The 22156-nt window shown below is 51.1% G+C and overlaps 1 protein-coding gene across 3 annotated transcripts in view; it reads right to left on the minus strand.

Annotated features, from left to right (window-relative positions):
• Positions 1–22156, minus strand: part of PKNOX2 (PBX/knotted 1 homeobox 2) — a 258068-nt gene that overhangs the window by 36837 nt on the left and 199075 nt on the right. For all 3 annotated transcript variants that reach the window (XM_041771394.1, XM_041771395.1, XM_041771396.1), the window contains one exon: positions 7515–7686. In XM_041771394.1, coding sequence (XP_041627328.1) covers positions 7515–7686 — 172 coding nt within the window. The remainder of the gene's footprint in view (positions 1–7514; positions 7687–22156) is intronic.

Raw genomic sequence — 22156 nt, forward strand, 5'->3', positions numbered from 1 at the left:
GTTAACATAGAGGGTTGGACTGTCAGGGGCTTCCTGGTTTTTGATTCCCTGAACATTACCAGGACTCGTGCCCTCAATTCACTGATGGGGCTGGAAGGGCCCTGGGAGATGATCTGGGCTGGCGTCCAGGTGAGTGGATGGTCCAAACTCTCTAGGCTACATGGCTACATCCTCTCTTCTGAGGCTGCCCCTGTCAGAAGCTTCACTTCAGACCATCGCTATGTCTCTCAGCCTGCTGATCGAGAAGTTCTTCCTTACATGTCCCAGAATCTCTCCTCCTGCCTGAATATAAAGTGCTTACCCAGCACCAAGAACATCTAGTGACTCCATCAACACCACCTCCCTTAACTGAATGTTATCCATTCAACACAAACACTGAGTCTCACTATAGGTCACACACAGGACAAGGCATCTGACTTGAATAAATTATCCAACTGGCTTTGTCTCCTTCGGACAAAATCACCCTAATTCCTTAAACCTTTCTTTTTTTTCCCCTTCTTCCCTCTCTTCCTTCCTTTTTTTTCCCTTCCTTCCTTTACTTCTTCCATTTCTTCTTTCTTTCTGTTTCTGAGCTTTCCTTTACTGGACTATTTTCCATTTTTAATTAAAATTGCACTGACTCATTTAATTTTAAATCTACATGCATGCATCCACCACGTGGAAAGGTGTACATATCTATTCAATTACTTTTAAAACATAGCCAGTAAATAATTATTATTTAAAAAGAATCCAAAAGTACAAATAGGTAAGACAAAACACAATAAATCTACGCAGGATGATTTTGTTCAAACAAAATACACAAGGAGCTTACACCAGATCTGCAGATCTGGTGCCCAGTGGTCAATAGTGGACCTACTTTTTGGTCTAACAAAGCACAGTTGAAGGATGACTTTTTTATGGGATAATAGGCTTGGTTTAAAGATTTAAGAAGGTAGAGTAAATCATAATGATATTCTGAGGCAATAAATATGTAGGACCTATTCAATATTAGAGAAAAAGATGGGCTGGCTGTCCAGTGGAGCAGCAAGTCTGTGGGGGTTGTTGTCAGACAACCTGAATCCAGCCCACTGCTTACAAAATTGGGTGTTACTGGGCCAGTTCCATGACTTCTGCAAGTCTCAACTTCCTCATTTGTAAAATGGGGATAATGATCATCTCCAGCTTGCAAGATCTGATGAGGGCTAAAGGAGATAATGATGTGAAAGTATCTTAGAAACCACAGGGAAGCAAATGTGTATAATTTTTCCACCTCTTTTAATAATTTCTAATATCCTGTTGGCTTTTCTATTGCTATTCCATATTCAGCAAGTAGAAAAATAATCATTCCCAGTGTTTTTCCTCCTGTATTTATGTTTAGTAAATCATTCTCTATCCTACATGTTTGCCGTTTCGGGTTTTTGCTTCTCAATCAGAATAAAACTCTGATTTATTAAACTATTTTTCTAAGTGATCAATGTCATACAAAAAGTTATTTCAAATATTCTAGAGCAATAACTATTCCATTTCATTTAATATCATCATCAAACGTGATGAATGTGTTCTCAATCTTTTTCCCTAAGTCCTGCTTTACCTCCAGCTTCTCTCTCTGCCTTCTCTTTCAAAATAAAGAAACAGCCCCTTACTTCTGAGAAATACCCTTCAAAAAAAGCAAAACAAGATGCAACCTTACATTTCAGTCTCACATCACTGTGCATTAGGTTCTCCAACCCCTCATCCCGGTCCCACAGGACTGGGGCTACTCGCTGGCCATGAAGTTGCAGGGTGTGATGTCTCAAATCTATTATTTCCTGCCCGCTGAATGTGGACAAGTGGTTCAACTTCATCTGTAATATTTAGGATGAAAATACCTACCCGGTAGAGTGGGTATGAAAATTGAATAAGACAATGTAGGCAAACTTTCTGGGCACATTGTAGCTATTTGATAAATGCCCATTCTTTACACCAATCCTCTCCCCTACCCCACTGCCACCAAGTTTCTTGCTAAAAGGTGGCCTCTTGTAGGATCATGGCTTCTGCACTTCACGGTCATAAATCCTTGCCTTCCACAACGCTTGTATACATACACCACTTTATGATTGGCAAAATGCTTTTCTCATCATTATCTCATTCGAGTCTCACAACAACGGGGACACACAGGCAATAAGCACGGGTAACCTAAATCCCCTGCGGCAATGAGGGAGGCACCCTTTCCCTGGAGGGCAGCTTCTTTCCCCCCCTCCCTCTTCTGCAACTTGGGAAGCCAGGACTCCTCTTCCTCACTTATAGACAAAAGAGATTACACACTTTCATTCCTTAAAGTGCTCAGATATTTCCTGCGGGTCGTGAGGGCAGCCAAAGCTAAAATCTAATCAGGGATGGTTCCCTGACCATACCAGTTGGATCTGAGCGGTTGGAAGTGTAGGGTCCCTGGAACAACAGATGGGACGTGGGAGAAGGGTGAAGACCAGGGATAGGAGAACTGCCAGATGACTGGGGGTTGCAATGATCAGCTACAGAAGCCATCCTGCATGACAAGTCCTATCACTTTTAAGTCAATAACGTGGCACTTCGCCCCCAGCGTCCTCAGAATTTGGGGCAGCAAGTGGTTCAGAGGGAAGAGCTGGGCTTTGGGAGTTAGACCCACTTGGTGCAAATCCCAGCTCTGTAACTTCTTGCCTATGAGACTCTTAGTCCTTGATTTTCTCCTCTGTAAAATGGGGATGACAATGACTACCTGGCGGGGGGGGGGGGCACTCCCATGAGAATTACATAGAGAAGCGTGCTCGAGAACAATGGGTTTTGGAGGCTGAGTCTTGGGTCTTCTTCCACCCACTGAGAAATTCTGGACAATTTACTTAATCTCTGCACTTTATTTTCCCCATTTTTTTTCCTGTAAAATGGGATAATAATAGTGACTCTCTCAGCATTGATCTGAGGAGTTAAGTGAGATACAGCTCGCAAGAACTAAAAACAAGAACTGATGCATAGAAAGCCCTAGAAGAACAGCAGCTATGGGTCAGCACAGCTGTCAAGAGTGTGGGCGCTGGCGTTCGAGCCCCATGCAGCATCTGACTTGCGCCTCTGCCTCGGACTAGCTGTGGGATCTTGAACGAAGTGATTTCACCTTGTGTCTCAATCTCCTCATTTTAAAATGGAAATAATCATACATCCATACCTTGTGGGTTCCAAAAGAGGATTAAATAAGATAATATATGTAAGGTGTTTACAGTGGCACCTGGCACCTAGTAAGTGCTCGCTCTATAAATGTTAATCGTGACTAGCTTTGATTATTCTCCTAGCTTTCCCTATCTTGGTGTTGGTAAGGTTTTCTGCTCCTGTGTAGGTGAAGAGCTGGACTGAAGCCTGAAGTGAACGACTCTGATCGGAGCCGCCCGAGGTCTCTGCGGGCCCAGGGCTCTGGCCCGGCTCCTTCGTGTGCCTCCTTATTCACAGCCTCCGGCCTCTGGCCCTGCCTCTTTAGAGTGGGCCCAGGGGCCTGGGGGCCCCATTTTGGAGCTGGCTTTGCGGTCAGGCAGCCATAATCTGTCCCTCGAGCCACACCAGAGTCTCATTAAAACGTGCCCCATAAATGTTAAAAAATTTACACATAAAAAAATTCCATGCATGAAACTGAAACCGTACGTTTTACAGCCTCGGTTTGAAATCTTGCATAATATATAAAACCTCGGCACTGCACTGGGGGCCCGTAAATCAGATTTTATAAAACAAAAAGCTTTTACCTTTCAAAGGGGTTTGGGGAACTTGCAAATTTTACAAACTTTACCAACTGCCAGTCAGAGGCTGCTGGGTCCAGGCAGGGGATCAGTGGGCCAAGTGAGAAATGGGCCTGGTGAGCACTGGTTGGGTGGGGGGGCTCCTGAGGGAGCTCAGCTGGGGGTTGGGGGCATGCCAGCTTAGCCACCATGCGGGGGGCGGGGGGGGGAGCCACACCCACAGCCCTGAAACAGGGAGGTAAAGAAGGGCAGAGAGTGGGCACCAGGGGATGGACAGGGGGTGTGTAGAGATGCTGGTGGCATTTATAAATGAGGGCTTTGTAAATAAGGTGAGGTCACCCCAGAAGGAGTAGGATATTGAGAGCCAGCAGACATGGGCTTTGGTCCTAATGACTCATTTTCCTTTTCTGGACTTCAGTGTCCTCATCTGTAAAATGGGTAGTGGGATGGGCTGGATTGGCTTCTCCCTGAGGTTGTGTTTTTCTCTTAGTGTTTTGTGATTCTACTGTGGGAGCAGCTGGCTAGCAGGGGAGGGAAGTTCCCACAGAAGCCTATGATCTGGGAACCTCTCTGATCTTTGGGCAGCTCTGGGACAGCCCGTTCCCATGGGAACTTGTCTGGGAGACCACGGTGGGGAGCAGGGTCTGGGATTGCTCAGCGAGGCAATTTGCTTAGAGGAATGGAGAATGAGTGGCTGGAGGTGGTGGGATTTATGTCCTAATGGCTGGCCTGGCAGGGCTGGGGCCCATGGGCTGTCTGGGCTGGGGAGGGAGCAGGATCAGAGGGAGACTTGAGGCCCCAGGGTGGGACAAAGTTTTGGGGGACCCCCCATGTCCTCCTGACAATCCCATCTATGAAAGTCAATATTCAAGGGCAAAGGAAAGCCGCCCTGACACACATATATATAAAAAATAAATCTCTCAATTATCTCAGCTCATTTGCTTGGGGTCTCTCATTTTATGTCCCTGCTCCGCTGCGCAGTATATCTGTCCGGATAAAGAGTTACAGTCCGTTGGGCTACGTGTGCGGGGTTGTAAAAAATACAGATGCCAAATTAACTGGCTGTGGCACTCAGCAGCTGATTGAGCTGATAATGACGCGATCTGACCTTTTTCTAATTTCTAATTATGTGCATCTCGGCTGTGCTGGCTACATGATTCTTGTTCTAATGATGGCCCCTGTGGTTGGCCTCTTGAGCCGCTCCCTTCCAACATGGGACCATAATCAGGGAGGCAAAGGGCACTGCTGGACTCCCCAAATAAAGTTGCAGGGTCCCCGCCCCACCGTCTCTCTGATGGCCAGGAGGAGAGGTTGGGGAGGTGGGCCTCCTTACCTTAGCGATACTGCCTTCGAGATTAACCTTTTGGATGCCACCCATTTTTAAAGGACATTTCGTTCCACATGCCATCTCGTTAATTTTTTTTTATTGCAGTCACATGAGATGGGTGTCTTAGCACTACAGATGAGGAAACCAAGCTTCAGAGGAGTTACATCATGAAAGTCACACACTCAGTGAAGCTGGGCTCCATCCTGTGTCTCGAAGTGCTCCTTCGACTCTCTCTTTAAACACCTGACCGGTAGGCCAGCCATTGACCGTGGCCAACACCTTTAAGTAAATCAGGTCCACGTGGGTGGATGTGATGTCTGAGGACTGGTCCATCCACTGGACCAGTCCCAGCCCAGTCACCTGGAATGAGAAGACCAGGGAACACCAGAGGTCTGGGCCGCGGGGCATCCACATCCCTAGGTCAGGTGCTCATGTAGCACATACCTGACCAAGTTCTGTTGGGTTGAATCAAGAAGTCTGATTCTTTGGGTGAAAAAAAAACCAGAGAGACCCAGGTAGTGTTAGCAAGGGGAGAGCACAGAGCCAGCCACTTACTGGTATTTTCCAGGTTATACTAGAAAAGGAGGCGGTTCACAGGGTGTCTTTGATACTTTCACCTGGCAGGGAGTGGTGGGCAAGGTGTGTGAGGTTCGTTAGGACCCTAGGACTCCTGCTTCTTATAAACGCTTCAATTCTTTCACATTACTCAGCCTGATTTTACTTTTTCCTACCAACTTAGGCCTCAGCTTCTTTTCGTGTCATGTGTCAGGAGTGGGTCCCGGCCCCTCAGGTCCATTCTGCCTCACACAGAAGTAGCTGCCACAGGCCCCGGGTGGCTCATTCATTTGTCTTCGTTCAGCTCAGGTCATGATCTCAGGGTCCTGGGATGGAGCCCTGCATTGGGCTCCCTGCTCTCTAGGGAGTCTGCTTCTCCATTTCCCTCTCCCTCTCCCCCCTGCTCATGTTCTCTCTCTCTTGCACACATGTGTGCATTCTCTCTCAAACAAATAAATAAAATCTTTATTTATTTATCTGAGAGGGCGTGAGTGAGAGAAGGAGCAGGGGAAGGGGCAGAAGCAGACTCCTTCCTCAGCAGGGAGCCTGACATGGGGCTCCTTCTGGGCACTCCAGGATCATGACCTGAGCTGAAGGCGGATGCCTAACTGACCAAGCCACCCAGGGGTCCCAATAAGTAGAATCTTAAAAAAGAAGAAGAGGAAGCTGCCTCCTCCCCTAGCTCCATGGCTACTGTGGGTCTAAATTCCAAAGACCTACTTCGGAGCTGCAGTTCTGAGATGGTGGTCAGCTGAACACTGGAGAGGGCCAGACCAGCCTGCAAGGAACCGGACAGACAGTGGTCTGGGCTCCTGGGAAGTGGGGCTGCTCCAGACCAGCCAGGGACAAAGGAAGGCCAGGGATGGGCGGAGCAGACCCAGGGCCCTCATGTGTGTGTACATTGTTTTGGTGCCACATTTGCTTTTCTAATTCTATTTCTCTTTTGGGAGCAGGTTATCAGCTAAACTCTGGCTACAAGAGGTCAGCACTACCATCGATTTATGGAGGAGCATTTTGCAGAGTTTCCAAATTCACCATGCATGATCTAGGTAATCTGCCCACAGGAAAATAAAAAATTGTGGTTAATAATTAATAATTCCAGGATGACTATATATCATGATGAATGAACAGAGCAGCTTCCCTATTGCTTGCTCTCTCTCTCTCTCCCTCTCCCTCTCTCTCTCTTTCAGCATAATTCCCAGGGCTAGAAGAGAATTTTAGATGTCACCTATGGTAGTGGGTATCAAATCTCATTGATGATTGCAATTTCCCAGGAAACCTAAAAAATTGTAGATTCTTGGGCCCCACCCAATTTACTGAATCACAGCGTCCAGGTGTGGGGTCCAGGAATAAACATTTTTAAAAAACCTGTAGTGATGATCTGGATGATGATAAATTGGGTTTCGGAGCTTGGTCTAGGCCCAGATGGACAGGACATCCGCTGGCCTTCTCAACATGACTGTGTCTGCAGGCTTTTTTCTCTACTGATGGGTTTAAACATGCCTGTTGCCCTCATCCTCCACACAGGAGCGCACTAGCCATCAGCTCTTCTCTGAGTGGCCCAAGACATATTTATTAACACGCCAGGACTCCAGTCCTCATAACAGCTACTCCAGACCTTCTGGCTCCCATGACCCTCCTTCCCTCCTGTCTACACTGCAAAGGGGGTGGGGTAGTGGGATGCAGGTGTGCAGAGAACAGAAGGCCATTGGCAGCAAAACCTAGGCATGCGACTCTTGGGTTAGGAACCAGAAATGGCTCTCAACTGCTAGATGGGTGCATCTAGTGCCTGCCCCACAGCGGGCACCCCCAAATTTCTGTTGAATGAATGGAAGGAATAAAAGGATCATTTCTAAGGCTTTTGGAAGGATCAAAGGGTAGGAAGACCCTAGCCAGGGTGGGGGTTGGAGGGTCTTTACCAGATTGTCCAGTTCTGGGTCATCGCTGAAGAAGGGTTTGTGCTCCTGCTCCTGCTGGTGGACAAAGTTCTCGATGTCCACATCAAAGCTGGCGGAGGTGATGCACTCCGAGCCCTGGGTGGCCTGTTCGCATTTCTCAAACAGCAGCGTCAGGAGCGGGAAAAGAGGGTGCCTGCGGGGACAGCAAGAGCTCACACATGCGCACACACACAGACCTGCTGCTGGCGGGGCTCGGAAGCCACCGGGGGCCCCTTGCCCACACTCCCAAGGCCCCCATGCCAGCCTCGAGGGCAGCACCTCATTCCCTGGTCTCCCAGCTCCTGGGGCCTTCGAGGACTCTATTACTCCCCAGTGGGTGCCTAACCCTTCTCTTTAGTTAGATAAGCTGCGCGAATATTTGGTGAGAGATGAGGGGTATCACCCTTCATGGAAATCAGTGTCCATTTCCCGCTCAAGGTCAACCCAGGAAGGAAGTGTAGGAAGTATCCAGAAAAGTCCTGCACATGAGCAGTAGTGGTTAGTCACAGACTTATTCTAGAGCCAGCTGAGGGCAGCAAATGTGCACACCTGTGTGTCTGCAAGTGTGCACAGGGGGACTGTGTGAGCTCAAATGCTCGTCCATACACGGTGGGCTGGTGTCGCCACCTCTCCTGAGTCCCCTGGCTGGGTCACACACCCCAGTTACATGTATACAATCTCCCTGCACCTTTCTCTCATTGCACACTTAGCACAACTGTGACTCAATGATTATCTGCATCCCTGTTCTCTCCCAAGATTGGCCCTGTTTTAATGATCATTGTATCCTTAGGACCTACCCTGCCCTGCACACTCATAGCAGGCACTTCCTAAATATTGGTGGCTGATGATGAATGAGCAAATGAAGACAGTGTGAGTGTGAGCGTGTGTGAGTGTGTGGGTGTTGTTCTGTGATTACATAAGCTGAAGTGCCTACTTCAGTCCCTGACTGGCTCTCGGGGTCCTCGCTTAGACATCACCACCTCGGGGAGGCTTCCTTCACTCCCCTGCCCCTAACCGCGGCTGATGGCTCCCTGAATTGTTTGTTTTAGTATCAGCCTTCCTCACTAGACTCTGAGCGAGATGAGGGCAGGAGCTGAGCCCACCTCCTTCATCACTGTGTGTCCAGAGTCTGGAAGAGGTACGTGGATCCCGATAAATGTTTACTGCACATTACATATGTGTGCGCCTATTTGCACATACAAGGGCACATCATTCATATTTCCCCACAGCATGTGTGAACAATTAGGTCTCAGCATCCAGCAAGTGTGCAGGTGTTTGCATAGCTTGCTGACGCTGGACCCTGCAGCCTCACTCCCTTCCACTGCGATTCCAGAAGAGCGTCTGCCCACATCCCTCTCTGGTCTCCCCTCAGCCCCTTGGGAGCACACAATCCAGCTTTTTTCTGCTTGATGAAGCCCTGCTTGCTGGGAGAGGAGGAAGTACGTGCGTTGGGCCTGGCTCCCAGGTCTCTGCCAAGAGCACATTCTAGCCAGCACTGTCTGATAGAACTTTCAGCCATGATCGAAATGTTCTACCATTTCCTCTGCCCAATATGGTAGCCACCAACCCAGGGAGGCCAACAAACACTGGAAATATGACGGTGGACCCTGCAACACTGAATTTTAAAGGATTATTTATTTATTTATTTATTTTAGAGAGAGAGAGAGAGCGAGAGAGCGCAGAGCTTGCAAGAACACAAGTGGGGGGAGGGTGGGACAGAGGGAGAGGGAGAAGCAGGCTCTCCATTGAGCAGGGAGCCCCATGCAGGGCTTGGTCCCAGGACCTAGGGATCACGACCCGAGCCAAAGGCAGATGCCCAACTGACTGAGCCACCCAGGGGCCCCTGACTTTTAAATTTATTTAACTAATTTTACATAGGTAGCCAGGGTGGCTAGTGGCTACCATACTGGGGAACACAGTACGTCTTGCAGAGACAAACAGACCAGGCTTTCTTCCTCCCAACATGCTACGAAGACAGCAAGAGAAAGACTGACTATCCAGCCTACAGTGTTGGTGTACAGATGGGGGAACCCTTAATGGCCTGCCCCGTGCTGGGATTCTGGTAATTCTGGGCAATAAGACAGAAGGTGCTCAATGCCATCCACACCCACACCTCTACTGACTGGGCATTCTGCTCGGGCTCAGGGGCACTGGCGGATGAAGAGAGGGACATGCCTGCTTCAGTTGAGCCACTTGGCGGGGCAGCCTGCCCCTGGACACCACCTCCTGACCCTTGTCTTGGGAGCTGTTGCACACACAGCTGCCCCCCACCCAGGCTGCAGCCGAGGTTACAGTCTGGAGAGGAAAGAGGCTGGATGTCTGAGGGCGGCGCGTGGGCAGCCCCCAAGAGCTAGCCCATCTCCTGGGCTCCCAGAGGAAGCTGGCAGGGCAAACCAGGGGTCCCTTACCCGTCCGGCTGAAGACAAAGAGAAAACCAGGTGAAGGGGTTAAACTCCAGTGTAAGTCTTCATTTGCAGCCACTAATACCGCAGCATATTATAGTCTAATCTAACCTGATCCCAGTTTAATGCAAGATTCTTCTGGCCCTGAGTGGAATACCAAAGAAAGCCTCAGTGGCTGTAATTTAAGCAGAGCCCTGCAGTGGTTTAGCTGAGGGACATGAAAGGCAAATTCCAGACGGTGTTATGAATTATTGCGCCTTATGAACCTTCGTACTCTCAACAGATGCCTGCTGCCATTTAAACAGCCACTAGATCAATTAGGAATGAAAGGCACAAATCGACTCTGTACAAGGGCACTAAATTACCAGGAACTAATAATCCGCAGCATCGTGCCAGGTGGTGGGGGTGCGGCCCCCGCCCGAGCCCCGCAGCCGCCGCCGGTCACCGCACGTTCCTCCCTCGCTGGTTGCAGGGAGGGTGGGCAGCGGCTGCATGGGGAGGGGATGGTCTATGTGTGTGCATGCGTGTGCACACATGTGCACCTGGGTTGAATGTTGGCTGCCAATGAGAGCGGGTGTGAGTGTTGTCCAGGTGTCCTGGCCTGTGTGTTGCTATTGTGTGTGCACACACAACGCATTTTTGCAGTATGCGTGCACATGTGGGTATGAAAGCGGGATGCAGATTTGGTGTGCTGTAAGGTGTGCATATGCCCCGTGTTGTATGCAGTGCGTGTGCGCATGCGTTGTGTGTTATTTGCAAGCAGTATGTGTGAGGGGTTTGTGTGTTCTGTGTACCCAGCCTGAATGGCATGTGGGGTGGGGAAGAGGGATCTGCGAGTGATGGAGTCTCCCAGCGTTAGAGTTTAGGTAGGCAGGGAGAGTAGTCTTTTTTGCCACTGTCCTTACCCCTGCAGGGCAGACAGTAGTCAGGGAGGGCCTCTCTGAGGAGGTGACATTTAAGTTAAGCTTCCAGTGATGAGGAGGGAGGGAGGAAAGGAAAGATCATGCAAAGATCTGAGGGAGGGGCCATTCCAAACAAGGAAAAAAACAAAAAACAAAGTATTTAAGGTAGAAATGAGGTTGGCACGTTTCTAGAACAAAATCCAGATGAGTGTGTGGAGTGAGGCACGCAGGACGGGAATGGAAGGAGAGGAGGCTGAAGAGAAGCAGGTGTTAGACCAGAGGTGGGGGGCTGAGGTAGGACCGGGGCATTGTCACACACACTGGGGAGCAACGTACACTTCCTATGCAGAGTGACAGCAGGGGCCCTTTTTATAAACTTCTCACTTCCAGGTGTCAGATCTCCCCGGAACATGTGTGTGTGTATGTGTGTGTGTGTGTGTGTGTGTGTGTGTGTATGTGAGGAGGGCATATCTGGGGTATTTTCTATGGCTTCTGCTATCTCTCAGAATAAGGAAATATTTTCTATTGCTGCCTCCTCCCCCACCCCAATTTAACCAGGGGCCCCTGGAGCACAGAGCAGACCCCATGGACGCCCGCATGGACACCTGTCTCCAGCCCCCACCCCCACCTGAGCCACACTATCAGCTCCCACACCTCTCTTCTCATGGACACCCTCCCCAGGCTCCTGCTTCTTGCCACTCTGATCCCTGGGTCCCCGAGGCCTGGGGCTCAGACGGCACCGGAGCTTGCCCACGGCTTTCCTACAAGTGTTTGCCAGGGTCAGTGAGCTGTCTGTGGCTCCCATGCTCTATCTGCCTGGATCCCTCGATAAACCTAGATGGCTACCTGCTACTTCAAGACACTCTGCACACACACACACACACACACACACACACACCCTGAGAAATAGGCTGTTTCTTAATGACTCAGCTGGGTTCCATGGCTGCAGTCATGCTATGGGCTCCTCTAAGGCTGTCCCCAGCCCAGTCCCCAGCCTCTGGCCCAGCCACCCGGCCTATGGGTTGACCTATATTTCTAAGCTACCCTCCAACATCACCCCAGAAGGCTGGAGATGAGGCCGGAAGCCTCCTCCATGCTGCAGGCTGGGGTAAGCTGGGGGTGAGTAGGTCAGGGACCAGGGGAGCTGGGTGTCTTAGCCTCCTGGGATGTGAATGGTCCCGCCTGAACCAGGTGGGGGATGGCAAGAAGCATTTCCAGTTAGGCGTGGGGTCTGGTTCTTTATTCCTGGCTTTCTCTGAGCTTCGGTTTGGCCAGCTAAGATGAGTTTTAAGGAGTTCCTCTTCCTGCCGTCCAGATCTGTCCCACTGTGGGTCAATACCCTTCAGAGGCTAGAAGCAGGAATGTGGAAGCTCCATCCCCGGTGCCCAGACGATGATGAACAAGATATGAAAGATGGCCATTAGACTTTATTTCCAAAGAGCGGAGGACATTTGACCTCCATAAGAGCTCACCTTCTCCCTCCCAGATCTTTCTCCACTCTTCTCCCCCTGTCGCCTCCCGCACGACCGCCCCCTCCACCCCAATCTCTCTTAAGCCGTTCGAAATTTGGAGGAAATAAATCTCACTGCACTAATTCAGTGAGAGTTTGAGCCTCGTCAGTGCAGAACAAATAAAAGGAGTGAACTGGCATGACATTTTACTGCAGAAGAGAGGTCGTTTCCAGCCACTAATAAAAAGGATTTGACACAGACTAATAAAGAGAAATGAATTTCTCTAATGGCCTAATTTAGCACATTCAGCATTGTGCCTCTGCCTGGGTGCTGGGAGGGGGCGGGTGGGAGCCGTGAGTGCGGACAGAGCCAGGAGCAGGGGAGGCGCCGGGGCTCAAGCAGAGGGGAAGAAGAAATGATCTCAAATCACATTTTATTATTTCTTTTCTCTTTTCAGGGGCCCTACCCCCACCCCCCACCCTCATCACCTCTCCTCAGGAGCAACTGAACCAAAATCAAGCGCGAGATACGCAGTTTCCGCTAACGATCCAGAGACATAAAGAACTGCTCTCCGTAGAACCGCAGTCTTGTGCTAGCTTAGGAAGGTGATTAAGCCGGATGTACTGATTTCTACAGGGGTTTAAGCCGTCATTTGGTTTAATTACTTCTGACATTTTTGCCTTCGTGTGTTTTTTTACATCACCCATGTGCTGCCCTGGAATGCCCAGTTTGGGGCTGCCCCGCCCTCCAGGGAGCAGACTGGGGACAGGGCAGGATGTGGGCTGAAGCCCTTGGCAGTGGCCAAGGCCACCCTCCCTCTGGCAGCTGGGAGCGGCCCCCACTCCAGCCCCGAAGCAATCCTGCCCACCCTGCCCTCTCCGGTGAGGCTTCCCAGAGCCTCCTTGGGCAGGCGAGCCTCAACACCACCTGCCCACCGTACTCCTCCCCGCCTCAGGACAGGTACTCTCAACATGGGTTGGCCCGATTGGCTTCTCCAACATTCAAAGGCCTCCAGTGATGGAGACCACCACTTCCTTGGTAATTCATATGCTCGGACCCAACTTCAAGTTCCCCTATAAGGCTGAAGCATGTTTCCTTTCGTTTGAAGGATTCAAGAAAAGACAGTGGGACCCTTTTCTGTGTCTCTTCCTTCCTCCTTGGACAACCTGGGCTTTTGGGAAAAACATTTTTTTCCATATTTCTTTCCGCTTAGAGGACCGGAAATACAGAAGCTGAGCCAGCAAAAAAGTTAGAAAGAATACAAAAAATAGCTTCAGGGAAGCTCAGATGTGAAGAACACAAGAGGCAGACGGAGAAGAGATAGCAGTAGCAGAGCGCCACAGACTCCAGGGGTGGGGGGGGCAGGATGGTCATACGCAGGGGGGCACATTCGTGTCGAGTTCTCTTTCTGGGTGATAAACCTTGTGATTCACAGTCATGCCACTCCGTCACTTCTGAGCCTCTCAGCCATCCCTTCCCTTGTGACCTTGGCCGGGACTGCGGACCTCAATTATGGGTCCAGCCAAGTGTGTGGCAGCCTGCCTGGCTGTCTCCCTCTTCTCCCTGGCACTGCCCCTGGAGCCCCTAGGCCTGTCCTGCACCTCGCCTCAGCCCAGACTCCTCGGGCTAGGGGGAAGATGGGCAGAGGAGGCTCCGCGTCAACCCTCACCCCTCACCCCGTTCCCCAAGCCCTGGCTGCTTCTTCCAAAGGGCACAGGGCCCAGAGCCTCCCCGGCCCTTCCTAGCTGGGATGGGGGATGGACTGCTCAGAGTGTGGAATGGTTGGTAGGAGAGCAAAATTCCTGCGTGGAGATTTTCAGTGATGAGCTGGTGGGACAAGAGGCCTGGTCGGGGCCAGAGGACATTATTAGTCTGTTGGCCAGCGAGGTGGGGGAAGGTGGGAAAGGCAGTGATCAGGCTGGCTCTGCAGCTACCCACCTAGTCTCCACTCACACACACAGTGCAGGTCTCCACTTGCCAAAGGCCCACCACTTGGGAAACTACCGTACCCATGGGCTGGCATTTTGATCCTTTATTTCTAGCGCTTCAGGTCAGAGGTCACTGGGATCAGAGATTCACAGACAATACCCTAGAGCCGCTTTCTGGGACAGCCCCGTCTTTTTCCTGGGCATCTATTCAGGGCCTGATGGTCCATTACAAGTATTCATTCTCACAACTATTGTTCTCCTGGATGCCAATGAACTAATAAGTTCACACTTCAGGTGCTTCGGGTATGGCCTCAGACTTCTCTTCAGTACTTTTTTCTTAAGAGTCGAAAGAGAATGTGGTCTTGGCCAGACAGTGGGTGGTCCCTGGTCCCTCGTCTTTTCACTGACCGCCTTCACCAACAGAGGCAATCTGGACTTCTCGCGCCCACCTTTGCTCCTGCCGCTCCTGAACTGTGTTCCTGCATCTCTACCTGTCACCTGTAATAATCTTCAGAATCCATGTCAAGATGCCACCCATTCCACCAAGGCTTCCTAGTGGGTCTCTCCAGCAAGAAAACCATTGCCGCCTCTGAAGCATCATAGGAAGCACTTTGGGGTTTCTATCTTGACCTCGCTCATAATTTAAGGTGAGAAGCTCGGCGGTCTGAAATAAGCATAGACTTTAAGGTGAGACAGCTGTGTGACTCGGGGGCAAGTTAATGAATTTCTCTGAGCCTCAGTTTCCTCTTCTACAAAATAGGGCTCATATCACCTACCACGCAGGTTACTGTAAGGTTTCAATGAAGAGACACGTAGAGTGTCTGACACTTAGTAAGCTATCAATTAATGCTTGTTCCATTTCCCTGGAAAGGTGTGTGGGCACCTTCTTTATTCAGAGCAACATTGACACCATCGGCTCCAATAAATTTCTATTCCCATATCCACTGACTCATTTGGCAGGGAAAACAAGCCCACGTGCCAATTCAAATAGAGGCACAGAAAGAGGAGGAGGAGAGGCGATGTACAATTTATCAGAACTCAGAACCTCTTTTTTTTTTTTTTAACCAAAAAAGCACTGCCAGTAAGAATTTATTTTTATTTCCCTTATGACACTCATTAAATTCTACTAACTATAGTTGTTTGTGCACAGATCTGTCTTCCTCACTATGTGGTGAGCTGCTCTGGTCCAAGAGCTCATCTTATCTCTTTTTGAATTTCCAAGGGTCAAACACAGTGCCTGGCACACAACAGAGGATCGGCAAATGTGTGGTGAATCAACCAATGGGAATAAACGAACTATGGGAAGGGAGGTTCTAAGACGCAATCCTGAAGTTCTTTCAGGCTCAGAATCCATCCCTTCAGCAAGACTCAGATCAGACGCTGCCATCTGGCAGCTTCTAGCTACAATGGTTACAAAAGGACCTGTGTTCCTTGGGCTCTGCTGGCTTGTGTGTGGGGTGGGGGCTGGCAGGGTCCTGGAGGGAGGGGGTGAGTGTGAAGGAAGAGCTCGCCCGGCCCTCCATTTCCCCTCCCCTCGAAGGCACCAGATGGAGAGAGCAGAGTGGGGTGGGGGAGAAGGAGCCAGCAGCTCCTGGTTGGATGTATTTTTACCTCAGGTGTGACGTTGAAGCCATGCGGGTGTATTTTTAGCCCTGCCTAGTGGGTGGTGTGTTCGCCTGGGTTGCCTTGGAGAGGACTTCTTCTTGTTGCTAAATTGGAATCGCATCTGCTAGGGTTCCTGGGCTCCAACCAGTTCTCCTCCCCCAGGTGGGTGGACAGGTCCATTCCTGGCAAGGGTGGAGCCCAGGGCAGGCCAGTCTGCTCTGTCCCCATCCCTTCACCCCCTCTACACACCCCTCCCTCCTGGCACATTAAAAATAATAATAATAAATGTGAGATCTCAATGAAGTGACTGCCAAGGCGAGTCTGCAAGGGTACGAATACAAACAACCTAAAGCTAGAGATCTGTGAGGACCTCACGTCTGGCCCCTTCATTTTAAGGAGAGGTGACTCAGGCGCAGAAAAGGGAAATGTCTTTCCCAAGGGTAGCTGGTGAGGGGCAGTCAGAGCTCCTGTCCAAGCCACCAGAGATCTAGCCAGGGCCCCACGTACAGGCAGCCTGGAGGGGGTGCAGGGGGAGGGCGCGCTCTCCCTTCTGCCTTGGTCACTGGCAGTGACTAAACACACACCCACACACACTAAGTTACAAAGGGCTCTGGCACGTGCTTATTGCATCCGAACACTCCATATCCTTCTCATTCCCATTTTACCCATTAGCGAACCCAGAAGTGTATCATTAAATAATGATATCAAGCTAGTAAGGGACTGAGTTGAGATTGAAATCTGGGTACCCACACTCCGAATTCTGTGCTCTTTCCCTTCCCCCGTGTATCACTGAACCCACTTCCTTCTTCTCCCTTTTGCTCTTCTGCCCTTGAGACACGCGCATCCTTGGGGGTCACAGACCTGAGCCCCCACGTTTACCCTTCGAGCATCAAGATCAATGCAGCGCAAGAGAATCTCTGTCCTATCAAATGAATTTCAAAAAGAATCTTCTCTCATAATAATAAGGCTTCTGTGCGTTTGGGGAGGGCTTTGACATTTTTGCAGACCTTTCGGTTTCTCGTTTGGTGCCGACCCTGTGAGGCAGGAGAACAGTTTATCTAAAGAGGTGACATAATTTGCCCAATGGTAGAGTCAGAATTTAGACGGAAGTCTTAGTCTTAAGTTCTTTCCACTTGACCATGAAATGGGCTAGTGCTTGAGAAAATCAGAGAGGGTTTAAAAGAAGGGCAAGACTGGCCGGGTCCAGCACTGGTGAGAAGCCCCAGCCTGCTGGCTCTCCTCCTATTCTATCCTGCACGCTTCACAGCAGCAGGAGACCCAATTGCTGGTTGTCTTCCCTCTTATGAGGGGGACAGATCCCCTGTAGGACTAATGACAGTAACTACTCATGAATGCAGCCACCGTTCACTGCGAGCCTTCTACATGCCAAGCACTGTCAGCTGTTAGCATTGGTTATCTCCTTTAATCCGAATATAACCTTGTGAGGATAAAAGTCAGTGGGTTCCAGACTCCTGAACTCTTACCAGTGTGCCTTGTCTTGGCAGGGTACCTGGACTTCTCAGCTGGGCCTGGGCCGGGCCGGTGAGCTGCAGAAGCAGCAGGACTCACTGCCTCGGAACACACCTGCTTCCTGGACCAGGCAGCTGCAACCTCTGTGTCTGCCAGCAGCACGTTCAGAGGCTGCGCTGGGCTTGGGGGGCCTTCGGATGCCGGCAGGAGGGGCAGAGAACAGGCTTTGCCCGGTGCCAGGGGAGAACTGAGCGTGGTTTTACTTCCAGATTATGGCTCCAGCAGGATCACTCCCCTGACTATAGTCAACAGCTGAAATGTTATCTCTGATGCCAGTGAATCCAACTGCTTCCAAGAACAGGGAGTCTGCTGGAGCCCCCAGCCCACAGAGCCCAGCCCAGAACGCAGCCTGGAACATCTGCTCCCAGCATCTCGTCTAGAAGCCCTAGCATGGAGCATCTGGTCCTGGCTTTTCTGCTTGGAATGGCTGAATTTCTCCTACATTCTTCTCAGGCCAGCTCACCCAGCACATTCCAGGAATGACCAAGCACAGTGCCAGGGAAGGCAGAGGGTTAGGCCCCAGGGTCAACTCACTGGAGCCAGGACACCCTTTGGTCACAAGGTGGAAGTGTTCTCTCAAAGACACTTCATTAGAAAGTGCCAGTTCCCAGGGTCCTGGCCAGGCAGCTGTCCTGGAGGACAGTCACAGCAGGACCCAGTCCCTCTGTCCAGGCCCCAGACTCCGGGGGCTCCTCCCACCCCATTTACCAGCCCAGCTCCAGGAAAGGCAGCTTGGCCATCATTTCCCTTGGGCTTTGCCTCCCTTGGGAAGAGCAGTGTAGCTCTCCCACACTGTGGGTCAGAAGCCTAGCAGTCAATTCCGCACTATGTGCCAAGTTTATATTATAGCTACTTTATGTCTATCTTTTTCCTACTCGCGGACTGATTCGTCTTTTTTCACAACCCCTCTTGGAACATAAGATGATGCTTTACACACAGCGGAGCTCCCTGCACGTTTAACTGAATTGCCGTGTGGAGACCACTCGGCTGGGGGGCCTTTCCAGCCCTGTCTGCTGCCTCGCCTCTCGGCATTTACCTCCTACCCTGACCAATCCCTGCTCCCTTTTCCCCAAACGTCTGATAGCAACTAACCCCTACGGCCCTCTCACCCGATGCGAGATTCCTTACCAAGCACCTAATGTGCGTTGTCTCATTTATTCCTCTTGCCAACCCTGATGAAGAGGTAGTATTATTTGTAGCCCTATGTTACAGAGGAGAACACTGGGGGCAGAAAGGCTTAGTGCCGAGTGTGGAGCCAGAATGTACACCCAGGTGACCGAGGTCCAGGGTCCATGCTCCCAGCCCTGAATGCCACCTCCCTGAAAGCACCAGACTGCTTCGTTGTATCCTGAGCGGGCCAAGGGGAAGCATGCTGGCCCCTCATGCTTAAAACGTCCTCACTCAAAAAAACAAAAACAAAAACAAAAACAAAAACGTCCTCACTCCCTCAGCCCCGGTCTACCCCCTGCAGCAAACACTGGTCTGTGTGTCAGGTATTAGCCTGTATTCCCTAATGTTAGTCTAGTTGTTACTGTTTTCTTTTTTTACAGTTGAGAAAACAGAGGCTCCGAGAGATTAACTCGCCCAGGGTGACAAAGCCAGCGATCACCAAGTCTATTTCTAGAGCTCGTTGCCTTGCCCGGCACGGCCCTTCTGCTGCACTTACGCCTCTAGTTGTAGGGCCAAGCCTGGTGCCTCGGTGACCTCTACTAGGATGGTCTCAAGAAAGCGATCTGAACGCTTTCACTGCCCTGTTCTGATCTTCCCCCAAGTGAGCGTGGCTTCTAGAGGGACCCAGTCCCAGTCCGGGTGAGAGGAGACCAAGGAACACAGACAGGGCTTTAGAAATGTCCAGTTAGGACTGGACTCCAGAGTGAGCTGGCAGGGCAAGGTCTCACAAGGGTAAAGCTCTGAGTCTGTGGTTGAGAAGAAGAGAGGAGGCTGTCCCAAATGAAGACCTGGAAGGGCCACAGGGAAAGGCCAAGACTCTGAAAGCAGGAAACTACAGAGGAGGTGAAGCTTGGTTTGACTCAGGGTTTCTGGAGCTGCCAGGAAGGAGTTTCATTAATGGGGAAACCAGGAAAGGCTTGGAATCTACTTGGAGAAGGTAGGGAAGTCAGGGTGGAGGCAAGGCTGGGCTCAAGCAGATGGGAAGAGACAGACCACGCTGGTTGAAACCAGGAAAGAAAATTCACCGCATTAAGGTGAAAAGGCATAATTGCAAATGCCTACTGCGTGCCAAGCACTGGTGGAAGTATTAATTCATTCGGAGAGAACATTTTACATTTAGAACCCAGGGGTAGACCCGACAGGCCAGTGAGGACCGAGAAATGTAGGAGCATGGCTAAGGGCATGAATAAAACCAATCTAAAGAACTGATTATACGATGTACTGACCTGTTTACCTCCCCCTGGCTGCACACAAAGGGGGGCGCTTGGGTGGCTCAGTAGGATAAGTATCTGACTCTTGATTTCAGTTCGGATCATGATCTTAAGGGTTGTGAGATGGAACCCCATGTCGGGCTCCGAGCTGGGCATGGATCCTGCTTGGGATTCTCTCTCTCTCCCTGTCCCTGCCCCCTCTCCCTCTCTAAAAAATACATACATACATACATACATACATACATACATACATACATAGGGGGACCTGGGTGGCTCAGTGGTTGAGTATCTGCCTTCGGCTCAGGTCATGATCCTGGGGTCCTGGGATGGAGCTCCATGTCAGGTTCCCTGCTCAACAGGGTCTGCTTCTTCCTCTGCCCCTCCCCCCAGTTTGTGCTCTCTCTCTCTCTCAAATAAATAGAATCTTTAAATAAATAATTAATTAAATAAGTACTGATTTGTTTAAAATCAGAGACCGTGGACCTGCAGTGTGGCTGCCTGTGTGGGGTGTGTACTTCGGGCAGGCAAGAGCCAACCAGGTCCCTCTTCGCAACTCTGTTCAGTGGTATCACCTTGGTAGCTTGAAATGGGCCGTGGTGGGAGTGTTTACACCATGCAAATCAGCACAAGCTACAAATCAGGGCTGGGCCCTCGCTCCCCTCTCCCAAGAGCCGGTTGGCCAGCATACCAGCCTAGAACCCTGTATATTTTTTGGGGGGGGGTTTACTGCCTTTTGAATGAATCCATTCAATGAGCACTGCTTTGGTGCCTACTCTGTCCAAGCTGCCGACTCTAAGGTGTTGTATAAGGTGCCAGAGATGGACCAATGAATAAAACAGACACAGACCCTGCCCTCATGGAGTTCCTGATCTAGTAGGGGAAACAGAAGCACTGTTAGGTTGATCAATTCAACTTCGAGCCACGCCAGGGAAGAGAAGCACAGGGGGCAGCAGCCACCCCGCCCCCCACCTCCCCACCCCCGCCCCAAAGCTCCATTCTCCAGCATTTTAAACGCAGAAGCCAAGCACACTGTCCCCCTGCCCCCCCCCTCCCCCGCCCACGTCCTCAGGCTCAAGTCTGCAGCCAAGCTTTCCCCATTAATAGCTGGTAACTTCTGCGCTGGGCAGGCCCCTTCCCCGTTCTCAGGGAGCTTGGCAGCCTGCTGGGGGGAACCAACGCCCCAGCAGAGCCTCCCCAGCCAAGCCTCTCAGCCCAGCCGCCCTCCTCCCCCTCTCGCACCTGGCCAGGCCTAGCTCCCTGCCACTCTTCTGCTCCCCAGGACATCACGGTTTCCATGGGAACCCACTCACTTCAAAGGGGAACGGAGGAGACCGGAGGGGAGGGGAGGAGTGAGAGTGAAAGCTGGATTAACCTCACCCTCCTGGCCCCATCTCTGGGCCTGGCAACCTGACCTAAGGGCCAGGTCCCCAGGACAGCGCCAACACTGCCCAGCAGCATGGAGGGATGGGGAGGGGTGGGGTGCGGAGGGGTGTCCAAGCTAAGTTTGAACTTTTTGTGGGGAAAAGCCCCAGGGTTGAGGCGGGGGCTAAGGAAGAAGAGAACTGAGCTAGGTCCAAACCTGTGGTCCCCGCTGCACGGGGCAACCCCTCCTCGGACCCCCTTCTCAGCATTGCTCTCGGGCCACAAACACAATTACCCGCGATGTGCATCCAATCATGGGATCTGCTAGGATTAGACTGAAATCATTAATCTGAGCCGGAGCTCCTGGTTGCCTTGCTGATTAGCCCAGATGATGCTCTGGTATGATCCAATTAAAGACAGACTGCCTCCCTTCTCCCCCCATCACACACACACACACACACACACACACACACACAAACACACACACTCCACATCAGAAGGAACCAATACATTTCATTAACACGTCCTCATACACAAATAAAATCTCAGGGGTGCTGGCAGGCTCCCTGGGCTCACAGGCACACCCTTCTCTTTTGTCACACTGTCCCCCCTGCTGTCCTGCAGGGGGCCTGGTCAGAAGAGGGCCCTCTCCACCCTTCCTTCATCTGTGATTCTGGGAGGGGCCGCAGTGAGGTCTACCCAAAGTCCGTGCTGGGCACTAATCTGAATGGAGAGAGTCTTGTTACATTTATTGACATAAAATGCCGACTCCCTGATGTGCTTTGGAGCAGCCAGGCTGCCCCAAGGCAGGCAAATCTAATTAAAATTACCCGACCCTTCAGGAGGCTGAGCTCCTTCCCCGGTCATCCGGCAATGGCTGTAGAGAGAGCAGCTGGTACTAATGGGAGAGGTGTGGTTATGGGAGAAAACCCCGGGTCCCTGGGGCAGGAAGGACTGCAGAGAACAGCCAGGCAAAGGTGTCGGCTGTCCTGAGATGCTGGGCAGCCGTGTTTGGCTGGGCAGTTGGTGGTGACCGACCTGGGATTCCTTCTTCATGGTCAGA

The sequence above is a fragment of the Vulpes lagopus genome, chromosome 10, assembly GCF_018345385.1.
Source record: "Vulpes lagopus strain Blue_001 chromosome 10, ASM1834538v1, whole genome shotgun sequence".
In the NCBI taxonomy this organism is placed as follows: domain Eukaryota; kingdom Metazoa; phylum Chordata; class Mammalia; order Carnivora; family Canidae; genus Vulpes; species Vulpes lagopus.